This window comes from Arvicola amphibius, chromosome 1 (assembly GCF_903992535.2).
Source record: "Arvicola amphibius chromosome 1, mArvAmp1.2, whole genome shotgun sequence".
In the NCBI taxonomy this organism is placed as follows: domain Eukaryota; kingdom Metazoa; phylum Chordata; class Mammalia; order Rodentia; family Cricetidae; genus Arvicola; species Arvicola amphibius.
Genome location: NC_052047.1, coordinates 93,972,087 through 93,987,888, shown reverse-complemented (window position 1 = coordinate 93,987,888; position 15,802 = coordinate 93,972,087). Strand labels below are relative to the sequence as shown.

At 55.8% G+C, this 15,802-nt stretch overlaps 1 protein-coding gene across 2 annotated transcripts in view; it reads right to left on the bottom strand.

Moving 5' to 3' along the window:
* The window catches only part of Kdm4b (lysine demethylase 4B), an 80,867-nt gene that overhangs the window by 10,489 nt on the left and 54,576 nt on the right, over nucleotides 1–15,802 (bottom strand). The window contains exons 10-12 of one of the 2 annotated variants that reach the window (XM_038330943.2): nucleotides 8,441–8,637; nucleotides 3,701–3,802; nucleotides 3,378–3,544 (exon numbers count right to left, since the gene is read on the bottom strand). In XM_038330943.2, the coding sequence (XP_038186871.1) occupies nucleotides 3,378–3,544; nucleotides 3,701–3,802; nucleotides 8,441–8,637 (466 nt within the window). The remainder of the gene's footprint in view (nucleotides 1–3,377; nucleotides 3,545–3,700; nucleotides 3,803–8,440; nucleotides 8,638–15,802) is intronic. The other variant, XM_038330951.2, reaches the window with a different exon arrangement.

Genomic DNA, 15,802 nt, shown 5'->3' with positions numbered 1-15,802 from the left:
TAAGTTCAACCTCCGAAAATGACCAATACTGGGCCACTGCACTTAAGAGATTCCTGAGCTGGTGTTGAACTGCAACCTGCCACCCCAGCACTCAGGGCACCCTTGTCTTAAAAAAAAAAAAAAAAAAAAAAAAAAAACAGAAAAAAGAAGGGGGGGGGGGGGAAGGAGAGAAGGAGGAGAAGCCTGGGTTTTCAGGAAGTAGCTGTGAATATGCTTAACTGTCCCAAGTCGTGGGCTCCTGCCAGCCCAGCGCAGGTGTGGGGAGTAGACTTGTAGAGTTGGTGCAGACAACACATCACAAGCCACCACAGAGGGACCCAGCAGCAGATGGGCCTGGGGACCCCCATCTGTGGCCTCTGGGGTGAGTGTTGGAGATGGTTCCTGACAGGTGACATGAAGAAGGGTGGCTGATGGGACTTGTCTTGGTGGGACTTCAGTTTGGTGCTATGATGGCTGTATAGCACATCACTTAACCAGGGACGGGTGACAGGGACAGAGTGATCAGAGCTGGTCACTTGTACCATGTTCTCCAGGGAACCCCACCTGACATGTGCCCTGGAGCCTAGCTCCCAGGGTTAAGATGTCACTTAAGGGTATCACGAGATTATATCCTGCTGTGAGTGGCCTGGGTGCCACTTGTGTTTTAAGAGCCCTAGACTGAGTGGCTCATGGGTAACAGCTATACCCCAGGCTTGGAAGCTGACACTGTACTATCCAGGCAGGCTGCTGATGGGAGCGGATGCACACTAGAGTCAGGCATCTGGAGTAGGCCCCTTGTGTATCACACCCTCACACCCTCGAAGGGCAAGGCTCACTAACCTGGATGGCAGCATGCACTCTGCTGGGTTTCTAGTGTGTTAGATAGCACTGCCAACCCCTAAGACACTCAGTTCCCCAAGCTGCAATGGGACATGGGTAGGAACAGGTGGGGTGTTGTCCAGCCCCCAGACAACAGACCCCATTAACTTCCATACTGGAGTTGCTGTGGTCATCAAGGACCAGGATGAACCCCTACAGGATGTGTTCTTGGACCCAAGGAAGGATGCCAAGTGTGGCCTCAGGAGTCTGTTCCTATGACCATGGCAGCTGCTGTGGAGTGACCATGGTGAACCTGGCACCTTCACAGCCCTTGGTGCTGGAGCACAGGGTCCTGCCCTAGTTTTCTTATGACAGCTGTGGATCCTTGGCATCTCCAGGCTCTGTGGCCATGGCATAGCCCGGAGCCCTTAGCAGAAGAAGGCCAAGAAGGGCACCTCAAAGCCCACTGCCTCACCACAGACTCACCATGGCTACATCAGTGGGAACACACCTGCCTTGGGGGTCAAGGAGAGAAGGACTGTCACAGTCTGGTCCCTCTGGAGTCTGGTGGAGAGGTCCTTCAGGGGTGACTGGGTGCTATGGCCTGGTGTCCCAACATGCCTAGGTTTGTCAGCCTGGCTGGTTGAAAGTCACAGGCCACAGGAGGCCAAGGGGTATGGTAGGCCACACATCTACAGATGTGGGCTCTGCTCTAGCTCCTGAGGCTGGACATACCTGGAGGGCAGTGCCTTCTAGCGTGGCCGACCCAGAACTGGACAGTCACAACCCTGCTGAGGAGCACTGTCATGGAAATCAGGTCCAGCTGCTGGGGATCCCAACCCACCACCTGCCGATGCCCCTCAGACAGGCTGTGGGAGACAGACAGGCTATGGTTCGGTGCCCCACTCAGTGCCCAGCACCCTGTCCTGAAAGCAAGGCCATGCTGAACACCATCCACGCGTTCCACAGTAAAATGTCGCCTACCACAGGACAGATAGATACTCTTTCCACTTTATGAGGACTTAAGGTCAAGGAGAATCCTTAAATCAGAGGTGTGAAAGCCTTCAAAGACAGCCACACCCTGCCCTGGGGCCTGGGGCCACGTCACCTCCCACAGCAGAAGGGACTCCTAAGAAAGGATTAAGCCAAGGACTCTGAGGCCACCACAGGATCCTCAGAGGAAGCAGAATGAGAAGTAGAAACTGGGGAATGCCACATTGTTAGGTGGGTCAAGGGGACCCTCCTCACACCATACTCAGGAAGGGGGAGCACCTGACACCAGAGCCACAGGGAACAGACGTCAGTAGCTGGTCACATGGCTCGGGGGCTCACATGCCAGTGTGGAGGTGCAAGCAGGGAGCTCAGGCTAGACTCTCAGCACACCGCCTACGTCCTGCAGCTTCTCTGTGTAATTGTGGCTGCTGGCATCATTCCAGCCCTCAGCTCCTGCAGATCCACATGCGACCATGGCAATCACACACAATCCAGAAGGGCACAGGGATGTCACAGAGCCCTCACACCTGTAGCCTCCTGTAGTTTCCTGTTTCTACAATAGCTGGCTGTTGTCCTTACTCTCAGTGTGGAGGACACTGCAGGGCCTTATGCACCCCAGTGGGTATCTCACCACCTTGCTCCAGCTGTGCTCAGATGTCTACCTGAAAGCCCCCCCCCCCATATGTGGCCATCAGTTTCTTCTTGTCAGCCTTAATTTGCTGTGTAGCTACTTCTGGCTGATTCTTATTGGCTGGTGTGAGCTGCTGTTCACCAGTGCCTCACTGATCCACAGTGCCTGCAGGCCTAAGTCCACAGCCCATGGATCACTCTGTCTGTGGTCACATCACATTGTGGTCACCCTGCTTTCCCTCACTGGGCCTTTCTGGGCTGGAAGACCCTGTCATGGTGTGCTGTGGACAGGTCTCTGTAAATCTCTGCTGTGGGACAATGGTCTTGTACCCTTAAAGGTTTGTCAGTTGTACTGGTTTAATAAAATGCTGATTGGTCAGTTGCCAGGCAGGAGGTATAGGTGGGGTGACCAGAACAGGAGAATTCTGGCAAGAGGAAAGGCTTAGTCTGCAGTTGTCACTCAGACAGAGAGGAAGCAAGATGAGAATGTCTCACTGATAAAAGGTACCAAGCCATGTGGCTAACACACGTCAATAAGAAGCTTGAGCTAATTGGCCAACCAGTTTATGATTAATGTAGACCTCTGTGTGTTTCTTTGGGACTGAAGGGCTGTGGGACCTGGTGGGACAGAAATCTGTGTCAATGACTCTCCCGAGCAGACAGTAGGAATCTGAGACACTGTGTTGATGCATTCCAGTCCCTGCCTCACACTCCAAAAAGGCCACAGAGGGAAGCCCTTCCCTACGTTGGTGGCAGCCAGTGGTAGGGATGAGGCACAGAGTATGCAGGCAGGAGAGCTGGGACACTCAGCGCCAGACTGCAGCTCAAGGTTCCCATGTGCACAGGGGCCTGCACCACTGCGCTGCCTCCCTGGGCCGTGTCTAGGCCAGCAGGAACAAAATGCCAAAGTAAGGCTGCAGGGACCCAAACCCTGGCTGCAGGCATCCAGCACTGACCTTCCAGGCCCTCGGCCTCGGGGCCCTGTGAGGGCAACAGCTCCTCTTCCTCATCCTCATCCTCAGGAGCAGCCTCCTCCCGAGAACAGCCCCCAGGCTCATCCAGACCAGGAGACTTGGAGTCTTCAGGCTTGGACTTCTTGGGCTGGCTCCGTCTCCGGTGCGACCTGGAGGAGGGCACTGGTCAGGCAGCAGGGGAAATGGAGACTGTGATAGTCCAGGGTGGGCAGGAAGGAGGGCCAGGGAGGATCAGGGCTGGGGTGAAGCAGGCGATGGCAGCACGGGATGGGCAGGACGCTGTGGGCTGGAGGGAGATCACTTACGCTGGCCCTGGCTTCCTGGTCGGCTCCCGCCTCCTCTCTAGACTCGGCCTCCTCTCCTCCTCAGCCTTTTTCCAGGGTCTGCTCTCCTTCACACTAATTTGTCTAGAATGTAAATTTCAGGGTTTTCCTCTGGCTCGGGGGCCCTCTCTACAGCCCTGCACACAGGGCTCTTAGAACCCATGCCCAGCCTGAGCACAGTAGCATACCACCTTCATGCTGACAGCAAGGACGGCCCTTGGCACCACAAACTGGCCGTGCAGAGTGAAGAGCTGGGGTGAACATGTGGAGCGGGGCAGAGGCAGGACCCACCCCCGCACCTGAAGCTGCTTAGACTCACAAGGGAGAATGGTTTCCTGCAGATCTGTGCCCTGGGGTCCCCAGGCCAGTAGCCCTCACCCACCACAGCCTCTCAGTGGCCCAGAGCTTGCAATGCCCAGCTCTAGGTGGTGGTTTCTGTGACTCTGCCATGGCCTGCCCTCCTTTCCCTCACTCCTGTGGCTGAAACACCCCCTGACCAGGGCCGGACCCTCAATGAATGTGTGAGCCCCACAAAGATGACCAGCAGGCAAGCAGATGGCATTCCAAAGAGGGACAGACAAGGTGTGCATGGGCAGTGGCTGCAGGACAGGCAGGAGCGGGGATGAGGGGAGGGGCAGGAAGCACTGACAGGGAGAGGAGAGAGGCTGGAGATTCGAGGCCTTGGATCCAGGGACACACACCCTTCTGCTCTGGGTGGGCAGCCCCAGCAATGGGGTGACTTGGAAACACCGAGTCAGGAAGGAAGCGTGTTGCCCCCGGGGTCTAGGGCTGCTCCTGGTAGCTCCCAGTTCAGATAGCACTCACGGCCTGCCACCAACTCACTGGGCCACAGCTTCAGGAATGGCCCTGGTTCAATCACTGTCCTGACCCCACTGGAGGCCACCCTTGCACAGCTGACTGGGACACCCCGGGCCTCACACCACACTCTTTACAACTGAGCACAGCAGCCTGCTTAGTTCCCACAGCCACAGTACTTAAGGTTCCAGAAAATGGGACCTTGCCACCTGTGCCACACACAGGGACTCAGGACTCAGATGTGTGTGCTGCACCCATCCAGAGCAGGGAGGGCACTGTATACCGACGAATAGCCATGCTGTATTAGGAAAACAAACTGGGACCCAGCCCTGTGCCAGCTGTCACATCCCTTACTGATGCCTCTCCCACCAGGCCGGATGGATACATACAGATGTAGCCACCCTTCGGCGGCAGCCACAGTGTGCCCTCACATCTTGTGACCCTGAGCTGGGGCACGGCCCTTCTTGGCATCTCCAGGTGTTCTGGTTCCATCCTAAACTCCTAAGTGGTGTGTCCCTGGCTCCACAGTGGTGACCCTGGCATCCCTGTCACTGCTCCAAATAGCATTCCATCATGCTGCAGCTCTTGGGGTTTGCCCTTGTGCTGGGCTGACGTGCACTGTAGAGCTGCAAGTCTGAAGCTGTCCAGCAGGCAATCAGGCTGGAGGGTGCCCTAGGCCACAGTGGCTTGCTCTGCAGCCTTTAGCCTGACACCAGGTTCTCTCTGGAAGTTCTGGGTGCTGTCTGTTGAACCCCAGTGAAGGATCCATGGGTGTGTTCCACGTCACAGCACATGTCTTTGCTTCTCTTAGAACTCCCTGGAGGCTGGGTACGACTTCCAGCACCTTCTGTTTGCTGCTGCCTGCTGTTCCTGCATTTCCCTGCTCTTCTCCCATATGCTGTGGTAGCTTTGGAATCTTTCTGAAGTCTGTGTCTATAGCATCCTGGCCTCTGGCCTTCTTTTGAGCTGGCATTAAGGATGTACTGGAAGGTGGGTAAGGGGTTTGCTGAGGGTGATGGCAGGTGGAGGTGGAGGTCGGGCAGCTTCCACTAGATGTGCTGAAGATGCCAGTCCTGTGCCATGAGGCAAGTGGTGTGTCCCAGGGAGTAGGCCTGGCGATGGGAGCTCAGGAAGAAGAGCCTAGGACTCCTCCGAACCAGGGCTCCCACTGGCCTATGTAGCCTGGGCCTGCTCGGAAGGCCTCCTGCTGCCCCGTCGAGTTCTGAGCTGTGCAGCTGCTCCTGCAGTCCTGCCTCTCCCCACCCTGCGGAATCAGAACATGGCTGGAAATCGATCTGTCAGATTTCAGAAGTCAAGTGTTGGCATGTGAATGACACAAACTCTTCTGAGATGAAAGCAGATGCCCTTGGACTTGAGTGATGGGTGACAAGGAAGCCTACAGCCTTCACTGAGAGGCAGGATACACACAGAGAGACGACAGCTGCAGACACATGGTGACCTGTGCCCACAAAGCAGCTAGGGGACCACCTGCAGGCTCTAGTTTCCCCCAATATGTTTCCTTCCTGCCACTAAGGCAGACCTATGAGTATTTAAAATATCCCCTGGGAAACTGTGGTACATTCTGGGGTTCAGGAGACATTCATGAAGCCCTGGGTGTGAGTGCCTTGGGTCATGGGCCAACTCTGGTGTTGAGGTCAGTAGGCTGGGGTGTCACACTGTCAGCATCAACACCTCCTTACCCCCACACGTCCAGAGCAGGCCAGGTTGGCTGAGGACTGTGGCATTGTCTCCTGGTGGTCATCCACAAAAGGGTTAGAGTCTGCTTACCTGTTAAGTTGCTGCAGGAGACAGGAGACTGGGAATGGGGACAGGGTGGGCACAGGACAGCCTGAGTTTAGGCCTGTGCTGAGAAAGCCCCATGCAGACATGCAAGGATACAGAAGGGTAGTTCCTGTAGTGAGGAACCTCTGACAGGTAGTGTTATAGCCAGGACACTGCCCAGAAGGCAGAGGTTAGAGGTGCTCTTAGTTCCTGCCAATAACAGTAGCCCCAGGTCCTGGTGTGTCAGGGAAAGAGATGCTCTGACCCCACTCGGAATCCGTGACATGCCTCAGTTTCTCTAAGGAAGTCCAGCATGCAGCCGAGACACACCTGGGAGAAGCTGGGCACACGTTCATTGCAATCCCAGCCCCATGTGCTGTGGACCGTGAAAGCACAGCAGATGGCCTCCCACCGAGGCCAGGGACTTCAGAAGAAACAAACAGTTCTGGCCTTGTGCATTTTAACAGCTTTAAGGGAAAGTATGTCCTTGGGAGCAGGCTTCATTTGCTACTCAGCCACTGCCGCATTAGCACGGCTTCCAGAGAAGATGGGATGCCCCTGATGGGAGGGAGCCTGTGAGAGTATGGCTGGAGTCTTAGGGTGGGATCCCAGGGTCACTTCTTCTGACCACAGGGCCCCATCTCTGAATGGCCCTGGTGTCACTGTGGTTCTGGAATGTGGTGCCTATCTACTGGTTGTCTGTTCAGCTGACCCATAAGCCCAGACACTGAGCACCAATCATCATGAAACCACCCCAGAATCCTGCAGCCCCACTCAGGCCCCACCACAGGCTGTCACCTGACTGCTGGGTGCTGCAGAATGTTGTGGAGCACAGACTGCTCTCCAGAGAGGAGGACATAGAGCAGGAAGTGGGGGTAAGACTGCAGTACACAGGCAGAGGTGTCTGAGAGGACGCGAGGGAAGGCTGCAGGCCACAGGTCACTGCCTAGACACAGGCCCATGACTTGTCAGGAGAGCAGTGCCCCAGGCCCAGGGCTAAGATAGTAGTAACCTCGAGCTTGCCAGGAGTGGAAGGTAGCAGGTTGCTCACAGCACAGCCAATGCAGGGTGCAGCTGCAGCTGGTTCCAGAGGATGCCATGGATTCTGTAGCATTTGGAAGCCACTGGGATCCTAACAGCCGTGTCTACAGGCCAAGGTAGCAGCCGTGTTCCTATGTAAACTCTTGTCAACAGTGGTGTTTCCATAGACTGGCCTGCCTGAGTATGGAGTTCTTGGGCCTCCCTGGCTCTTCACTGGTAGACAGCTGAGTTCCATGCATCCCCACAGCTGTGGCCCTAGCTCAGCTCTGACAGCCATCCTTGGCCTATCAGAAGCTCAAACCCCTGAAGGGCTGCCGGAGACAAGGAGTAAGATGGATGCCCTGGGGTGAAGGACTGGGCCCAGCTGGACAGGCCTCCCTTTTAGACAAACGAGTCATGTATTTTTAGCTAGCTCTTATATTTTAAATTAACCCATTTCTATTATTTTGTATTTTACCATGAAGCTTGTGGCCTACCAGCAAAGTTTTGGCAGGCTCTGCTGGAGGCCTCTGTCTCCTGTGGCTACATGGCTTCTGACTCCGCCTACTCTCTCTCTCCATCTCTGTTTTGATTTCCCACCTGGCTTTACTCTGTAAAGCCATTGGCCAAAAGGAGCTTTATTCATTAACCAATAAAAGCAACACATAAACAGAAGGACACCCACACCAATCAAGCTCTTCCCCAACCCTGCTACTGTACTACCCATGCTAAAGGCCACACAGTTGTAGCAGCCCTGCCCAGGTTCGCAGTCACAGGTGACCACATCACTATAAGAAGCAGGCCAGCAGGGTCCAGTCATCCTTTGGAGCATGGCTGGTATGGGCTTTTGGCCACATGAATGCTTGCAGGGAGGGGACCTGCCAGCTCTCAGAGCTGCAAGGGTACCAAGTTTATGTCACTAGAGGAAGCAGCAGTGAGCTGTTCATTTGGATGTTCAAATGAAGTGGAAACGAGAGGGGGGGGAGAGAGGGAGAGAGAGAGGGAGAGAGGGAGAAAAAGGGAGAGAGAAAGAGGAGAGGGAGAGGGAGAGGGAGAGAGAGAGGGGGGATAAGGGGGAGGAGGAGGAGCGAGAGAGCCACTCACCTGCGCAAGAGCTTGGCCTTCAGCGAGGCCCGCGAGGCGCTCCAGGAGCTCAGCTCAGGGCTGCTAAGGGCTGTGGGCCGAGTATGGTCCAGCACCGTGAGGTCACGGCCCTGCTTCCACTGCTCATAGCGTTCAGGCTGCAGGATGCGTACAAACACGTCCATGGAGATCTTGACCATGTCCTTGCGACATGTGCACTGTGGGAACACAGCAGGCACTGAGTCTCAGGCAAGGCCCCTGGCTCCCATACTGCAGACAACTTGGTGAGGACAGGACTGCTAGCCCAGTGCCTTCCCGGCCCGACCACAAGCAGGCCAGGCCGGAGAGATTACCAGTCAGTAAGTGGATGCCCAGTCTTGTCCACCAAGAAGTGAAGACAAGAAAAGTAGACACAGACCATTTCCAGAGGGCAACATGGTCTTACAGATCAACCACCCAGGACCAGGCAGTCTGGGTGTCATCCAGAAGGGCCTAGAAGATGCAAGGCGGGGCTTGTACAGAACCAAAGCAAGGACTGGCAAATCCAGACAGTTACAGAGTGCAGCCAGGGCCTGTGCTCACTACCCAAGCTGAACACTTCCGATCCAGCCTCCAACCCCAGCTTAGTGGACACAACAAGCTATGCCAGAGCAGAGCACTGGTGGGGGGCCCGACACACTCCTGGCTTCTGAGGACACTGCGGACACGGCTTTCTGCCCCCACTCCACAGCAGCTGGGAACAGAGGTGAGCAAGGAGAGCGTGTCCCAGAGCTGCCCTGCTGAAGATGGCAAGAGTGGCCTGACATGAGGGAACATCCAGTGGCTCCCGCCCCTTTGCTGGGGGTGGGGTGGGAGGCTTGGGATCTGCCTCGGCTGAGAGAGAGAGGGGGAGTATTTATGGCTGAGCCATTCCCAGCAAACACGACTTGCTTAATGGGAATGTGCAGGACAGTGGCTGTGCGGGACTTGGCCAGTCAGTGGTGGCCACAGATGGTGCCCATGTTACACATTCCTGGGCCTGGCCTCCCCAAGCCCCCATCAACTGCAGATTAAGGGATCTGTGCCAAGTGGCTCAGCCATCGCTTTGCCGTCAGTAATTAGCAAAAGCACCTGAGTTCTCCCATGGGGCCCATAGACACTGCCGCAGCCAGCATCGGCTTCATGGCCAGCACCAGCAGCCAGGACAGAGCTGACAGCACAGGCTGGCCTTGCAGGGAAGTGGCTTTCACAAACTCCATATGGGCTCTGTAGATCTGGGGAGTGTGGGCCCAGAAGCAAATGTGTGGAGGCAAGGAGCTGGGTCTGGAAACCTAGTGAAGGTGGCAGGGTGGCCTGAGGCTCAGCCACAGGGAGGGCCCACTCCGAGGTCCAAGAGGCTTCCCCTGGGCTCTGCATCTGGGTCCTAATGGCTTATTTAGCATGTCAGCAAAGGAGATGGCAGAAGGCTGTCCACAGTAAAGTCACTCTGCAGATGAACAAAGAAGTCCATCTGTGCGGAGGATCTGACTGGACTCCTGCAGGGTGGAGCCTGCTTAGGGCTGGGTGTCACCTGGTGAGTGGCAGAGCAACATCACCCTGAACCATAAAGAAGGAAAGCGGTGGGGCCACCAACTCCAGTCCATTCCAGAGCAAGGTGGAGCCTAGGACTCCATCACCTCCTGGGGACAGAAGTGACCTAAAGACTACCTACCAATGCACTTTAGGCTCCCTGCTTGGTGAGCAGTTGTCACCTGGTCACCATATTGCCACCTGGGATTCTGGGGTAGCCACAGACCTTTCTGGTGAGCCCAGCTTGTGAGGGATAAGCAAGCCCTGTGACGATACCTGACACTGGATGCGGGGCCCAAACTCAGCTCCTGCACCGCCCTGTACTCCTGTGCCTTGGCAACCAGAGCTCCAACAGAGTCCTCAGTGACACCACACTCCACAGGAGCCCCTGCTCACTGAAGTCTGCTAAGAACCTTCCAGAGCCTGAGGCACAGGCACCTCACCTGGAGCAGCCCCTCATTTCCCACCATCCCTGCAAAGCCCCACCAACAGGGCAGTCTTGTCAGTGGCTAAGGGACACATCCCAGCAGACACAGCATCAGGCCCATCTGTGGGCCTCACAGCGCCTCACAGAGCCAGGGCTTACTTTCAGGGCTTTTGTCTTCCATGGTTCTGGATGCGCCGACTGGAGTCACACCCTAGCTGCTGGGCTCCACACCCGAGAGTGAGAAAGCAGCCAGATTACCCGCCGCTTGCCCAGGCCAGTGGCTTTCTGCTCTGGTGACCCCCCTGAGGAAGGCTGGGCATGGTTAGGCCAGGGACATTCCCCAGTCACTGGCCTGGATGTACTGCCTGCTGAGTCAGCCTCAGAGAGGGATTGGGGATTGGGAGGAAAGGCTCCCCGCGTGCCCCTCTTGATGCTGCCCTGAGTCCTGAGCAGGGGTCCTGCCAGAGACCTGGAGAAAGGGCCTAAGCTGAGGTTCAGCTGAGATAGCTGTCACTCATGCATGGCAATCTGAGGAGTCATGACAGGGTACAGGTTACCATCAGTGTCCCCAGCCTTCTGTCCACCCTGTTACTGCCTGGGACGATCAACACATCAGAAAGGCCCACGCCTGGAGTCTAGGGAATGAGTGAATGGCAGGGCTGCTGCTGTCCATGGCCATGCAGCATGGTTTGCAGCTAGGATGACAGAGTCAGCCCCAAAATGAGAATACAGGGACTCTTGGGGCCTGCTGAGGATGTGGCCTGGGTGTTAGGAGTGCAGGATGGAGTCCCGGGTGGGTGACCAGAGACCTGCCTGGTTGCCTCACCTAAGTACAGAGCCCTGAGCCTTGCCTCCCATGCTCCCGGGCCCAGGATCAGCCCCGTGAGCAGACTGTATCTGTGAGTCAAGTATCTCCAGCTGAGGACCGTGAAAGTATCTCATCTATAGTGGGGGCACGCACACTTTTCCAGGCCCGTGGTGCCCCAGCTCCTTCAGAGCTGTGTCAGGCATGGAGGTTCTGCTGCGCCCCCCACGGGTTCCCAATACCTCACTCAAAACTGGGCTAGGCATACAGTGGTGAGGCCACCTGGGCTCCCAGGATCCTCTGTTGGCTCTGAGCTCTGGTTGGAGGCTGTTCTGTTCTGAGAAGCTGGGTTCACTAGAACTCACTTGTGTACAACGGTGAGCTGGGGGAGGCAGCAGCTGGAGAGATGATTAAAACGTGGCTCAATAAAACCACCAACCCGAACAACATGTTACTGCAGGGACCCTCCTGCTCCACCAGCGTGACAGTGACAACTCTCAGTCACGGCAAGGAACCAGGGCGGAACATGGAGCCTGTTTCTGGGTGACTAGCTCCTGCTGGGGTTGTGGGCGTGACATCCCTAAAAAGCACCAGTCCTAAGGGGGACAGAAAATCTGTCCCCAGCTGTAGGTAGACACTGCTTTTTCATTCACGGGATCCCACATCACCCAGCTGATCACCATGGTCACTTGTGGCTGGACATGTTCTGGTCTGACTGTCTCTACCCTCCTGCCTAGGTGTGTACTGTATCCCTTTCACGCAGACAACACAACCTTATGTGATCCCTGCCAACAGGCACCCTATCCCTGCTGGGGTGTCCAACATGGCCTCCAAACTCAGAACAAACCCAAACTCCTCCCCAAACAAGAAATGAAGCCAAGTGGTCCACCATCCCCACTTTCCCTGGGGCTCCGTATCTGTCTGAAGATGGGGGTCCCACAGTGTGAACAGGTGAACTCCTGGCCTGGAGTCCAGCAGCAAGGGTAGGGGCACACCAGAGGCTGCAGGCGGGGCATTGCCCACCCCCACTGTCTTGATGGAGACTGAGCCTCTGAACCCATGGCTCAGGCCTGGACTGTCAATCCCTAAAGGTGGACTTTGCCAAACCATGGACCATGTCAGCTGGCTGTGGCTACATGCACCCTTTCTCAATGGCACCATGGTCTCTCAGGTCAACAATATCTTTAAAAAATTAACATAGCCCAGGCTGGCCTTTACTTGGGGCAATCTTCCTGCCTCAGCTCCTGAGTGTTGGGATGACAGGCCCCAGCAGAGGAAGGCAGGCACGTGACTGTGAGGATATTACTGAAGAGTCTTATGCTTGATGCTCCAGCCCGCTAAGGGTTAAGCACAGAGCTCTGGCTGTGGCTTGGACCATTTCTTCTGTGATCACCAGCACTGCAGAAACATCCAGTTCATTAGGGAGTCACAGGAACCTGTGCACAGGATAATTAGGTGCCAGCTCAGTACTGCCTGGTGGGGTCTGTGTCCCCGAGCAGACACCAGAGTCATGAAGCCTCTCCTGGGGCACTGCACCCATGACAGTATGTACCTCACCCTCCTCTGGGCACAGGGACCACTTTTCCTAGGTGACATGGGGCACAAGAGACAACGAGCAGGGAGTGGTGGCGCTGGCCTGTCTATTCTCTCTGCACTGCTCTTTAGCTGGTCCTTTCAGTTCTGGCCTTCTGCAAACCTCAGTGTGGCCACAATAAGCCAAAAACCTGGCACTGCCATGTCAGAGGCCTCCCGAGGCAGCCCAGAACACCCTAATATCCCTTGACATGGGCACTCCTGGAACCCCACTTTACTCATGGGGAAATTGAGGCACAAGGTGGCAACGCCCAGGCCAAACAATGTGGGGGTGTCCAGAGTCTGTGTCCAAGATCTACTCTGCACTCAACTTGCTGGCGAACCACTGTCAGGGGTCGGGGGTCTATCAGCAGGACCCTTCGCAGCCACCAGGGCTGTGGAAACTCCTGCCATGAGGTGCAAAGCTAGGATACCCCACAGAGGATGACGAGGCCATGCGCAGTGCTGAGGGGCCCACACTAGGCTGCCTTTCTAGACCCTTCCCTCCCTGCACAGGACCCTGGTGCTCCCACGGGTCTCCTGGGCACACATGTGCGTAGAGACATGGCGACTGCGACAGGGAACAAGAGGGAAACCATTTCACAGATAAATTTATGGCCAGCCCTGTGCACACAGCTCTGCCATGGCACAAATCAGAGGTCAGTGAGACAGGGTGGCCGCAGCTAACCACGTAGCCTGGGAGACACTTCACTGACAGCAGGGAGCATTGCTGGCGGTTGCTCTCTACCCAGTGACTGCTGCTATCAGCTCACCACAAGGGCATGGTGACACCACACTGATTGGCCACCTCCAGACTCTGACCCCCAACTCCAGAGCAAGCCTCCCAACTCTCATGTCTACTCCCTCGGGTGTGCCAAGCATTCCTGGGAGGACTGGCATCCAGCCATAGGAACTGCGAAGGGACAGAAGCCTCTGAGTGTGTAGCCAGAGCCAGGCTCTTGACCACAATCCTTGTCACATTGCAGCTAAGCCTGGTGGAGTCCTGGCGAGCCCTGCCAACAGGAGCCTCTTCTGAAGTGTGCAGGCCAGGGCTGACACAGCAGCCAGAGAGGAGAAGGAGGAGCAAGGCTGTACAGGTGGCACCCCTCCCTGGAGAGCGCCTTTTGATCTCTGCTCCTGACCTAGCCGTGGGAAGGCTGCTTCAGTCTGCCAGGGTTGGCAATGTGAGCAGGCAGACTGTGCCATAGGCCCGTACATGTCACCAGGCCTGGAGAACTCTGAGTGGGAGCGCTGACCTGGAGTACCCCCAGAGGCTTACCCTCCTCCCCCCGCCACGTATGCATGTCATTGAACAGGCCAGGAACCTAGAGGGAATGATGGACATGGTGCCTGCTGTGCATCAGTGGCTAAGTTGCTTGGCCTGCCTGTCCTTGTCTGTCAGCCCAGGGCGAACATGCTAGTGAGTGTGCTGGCTTCGTGGAGCCAGGAATGGTCCATTTCTATGAGAGCACGGAGAAATGCCTGGGACTTGGTGGGCACCCACTCCGGCCCCACCAGGCACTAGCAGCCCTGCCCCAAGCTCATTCAGGCCCTTGCTGTACATGTGGGAGGCAAAGAGATCCAGGTGGGCTGCTGAACTTTCTGGATTCTTAACTTTGTTTCATTTTTGCTGAGACAGGGTCATGCTCTGTAGCTCAGGCTGGGACCAAGCTCATGGCAATCCTCCTGCCTTAGCTTCTTGGGTGCTTGGATTCCATGTGAGCACCAGGTACAGCTCTGAAGCTTCTCTGTAAGGATGGGTGCTGACAAGGCAGGAAAAGAGACCTGAAGGGTCTACACCTGACACAGGGCTGTGGGATTTTGATTGAGATAAGTCTCCCATGTTGCCCAGGCTGGCCTCAAACTCACTAAGTAACCAAAGGCGTCCTTGAACTCCTTGATCCTCTTGCCACTGCCTCCTGAGGGCGGGGTGGCATGTGTGCACCACCTTGCCTGCTTTCTGCTGGGGACAGAACTAGGGCCTTGAGGCTGGGCAAGTCTCTGTGCCATGACTCGCTGTCCATCTGGTTGACTTTTAACCTTCACCTTAAAACCAAACCAACAAAAAACCCACAAAAACCAAAACCTCTGCTGCCAACAGCTGATGCCGCACATAATGCTGCACACAGAAGGGGCTCTGTGGAGGTGCCCACCATAACCAGGGCCATGCCCAAATGCCCTGTTGTCACCACAGAAGAAGGGCCCAGGAAGACCAACCGACACCATCTCTCCAGAGAGCCAGTTCCTACCAAGTTTAGATAAGGAGGCCTGCCCTATCCCAAACAGAAGCAGGAGCTGAAGGTCACAGCCCACGACCTGAGCTTGAAGTCAGACCACTGGGTCAGTTCTCCACCACTAAGGTAGGAACCATGAGAGAACTCATCTGATGGCAGTGTGATAGTCCCTGAGCATGTGTGTTAGTTTTTCTGGGGAGACCTTGGCCATTTCTATTTGTGAGACCACACTACACCTGTTCCAAGACAGAAGTAGCCAGAGGAAATGTGGCTTGTGAGATGGTGGTCTTTCTGCAAAGGCTTCATGAATTGCGGCAGCTGACTCAAGGGCTGTGCCCCAGGTGACCTAGATCTCCCGATACCAGGCCTCTTCCCTGTCCTCAGGACAAAGTTGAGCCTCCTACAACGTTTGAGCTCACATGTGCATCCTCTAGAAAACTCCTCACTGAGGTACCATAACTGCTTGCCTGTGACAGTCTGTATGTCTCCACCTATTCCACACAGTAGAGGTGGTGCTCATGCATCTGGGGAACGTCAACTGGGGCTGGCTGTGACTGGATGCTCCCCTGGGCCACAGAAGCAGCCTGCACTGAGTGAACAATTCACACATCTATAAGACTCTCAGCCATGCCTACCTCAGAACACACATCACCCCACCAGGAAGCTTTATCCCTTCCCTAGCCCTGGCACCCCCACTTCCGCCTTTGGATTCCCCAGTCTAGACAGTCTCCATCACGGAATCCGCGCCATGTGGCTTGTGTGACTGAGCATGGCATTGCTGAGAACTTCACAGGCAG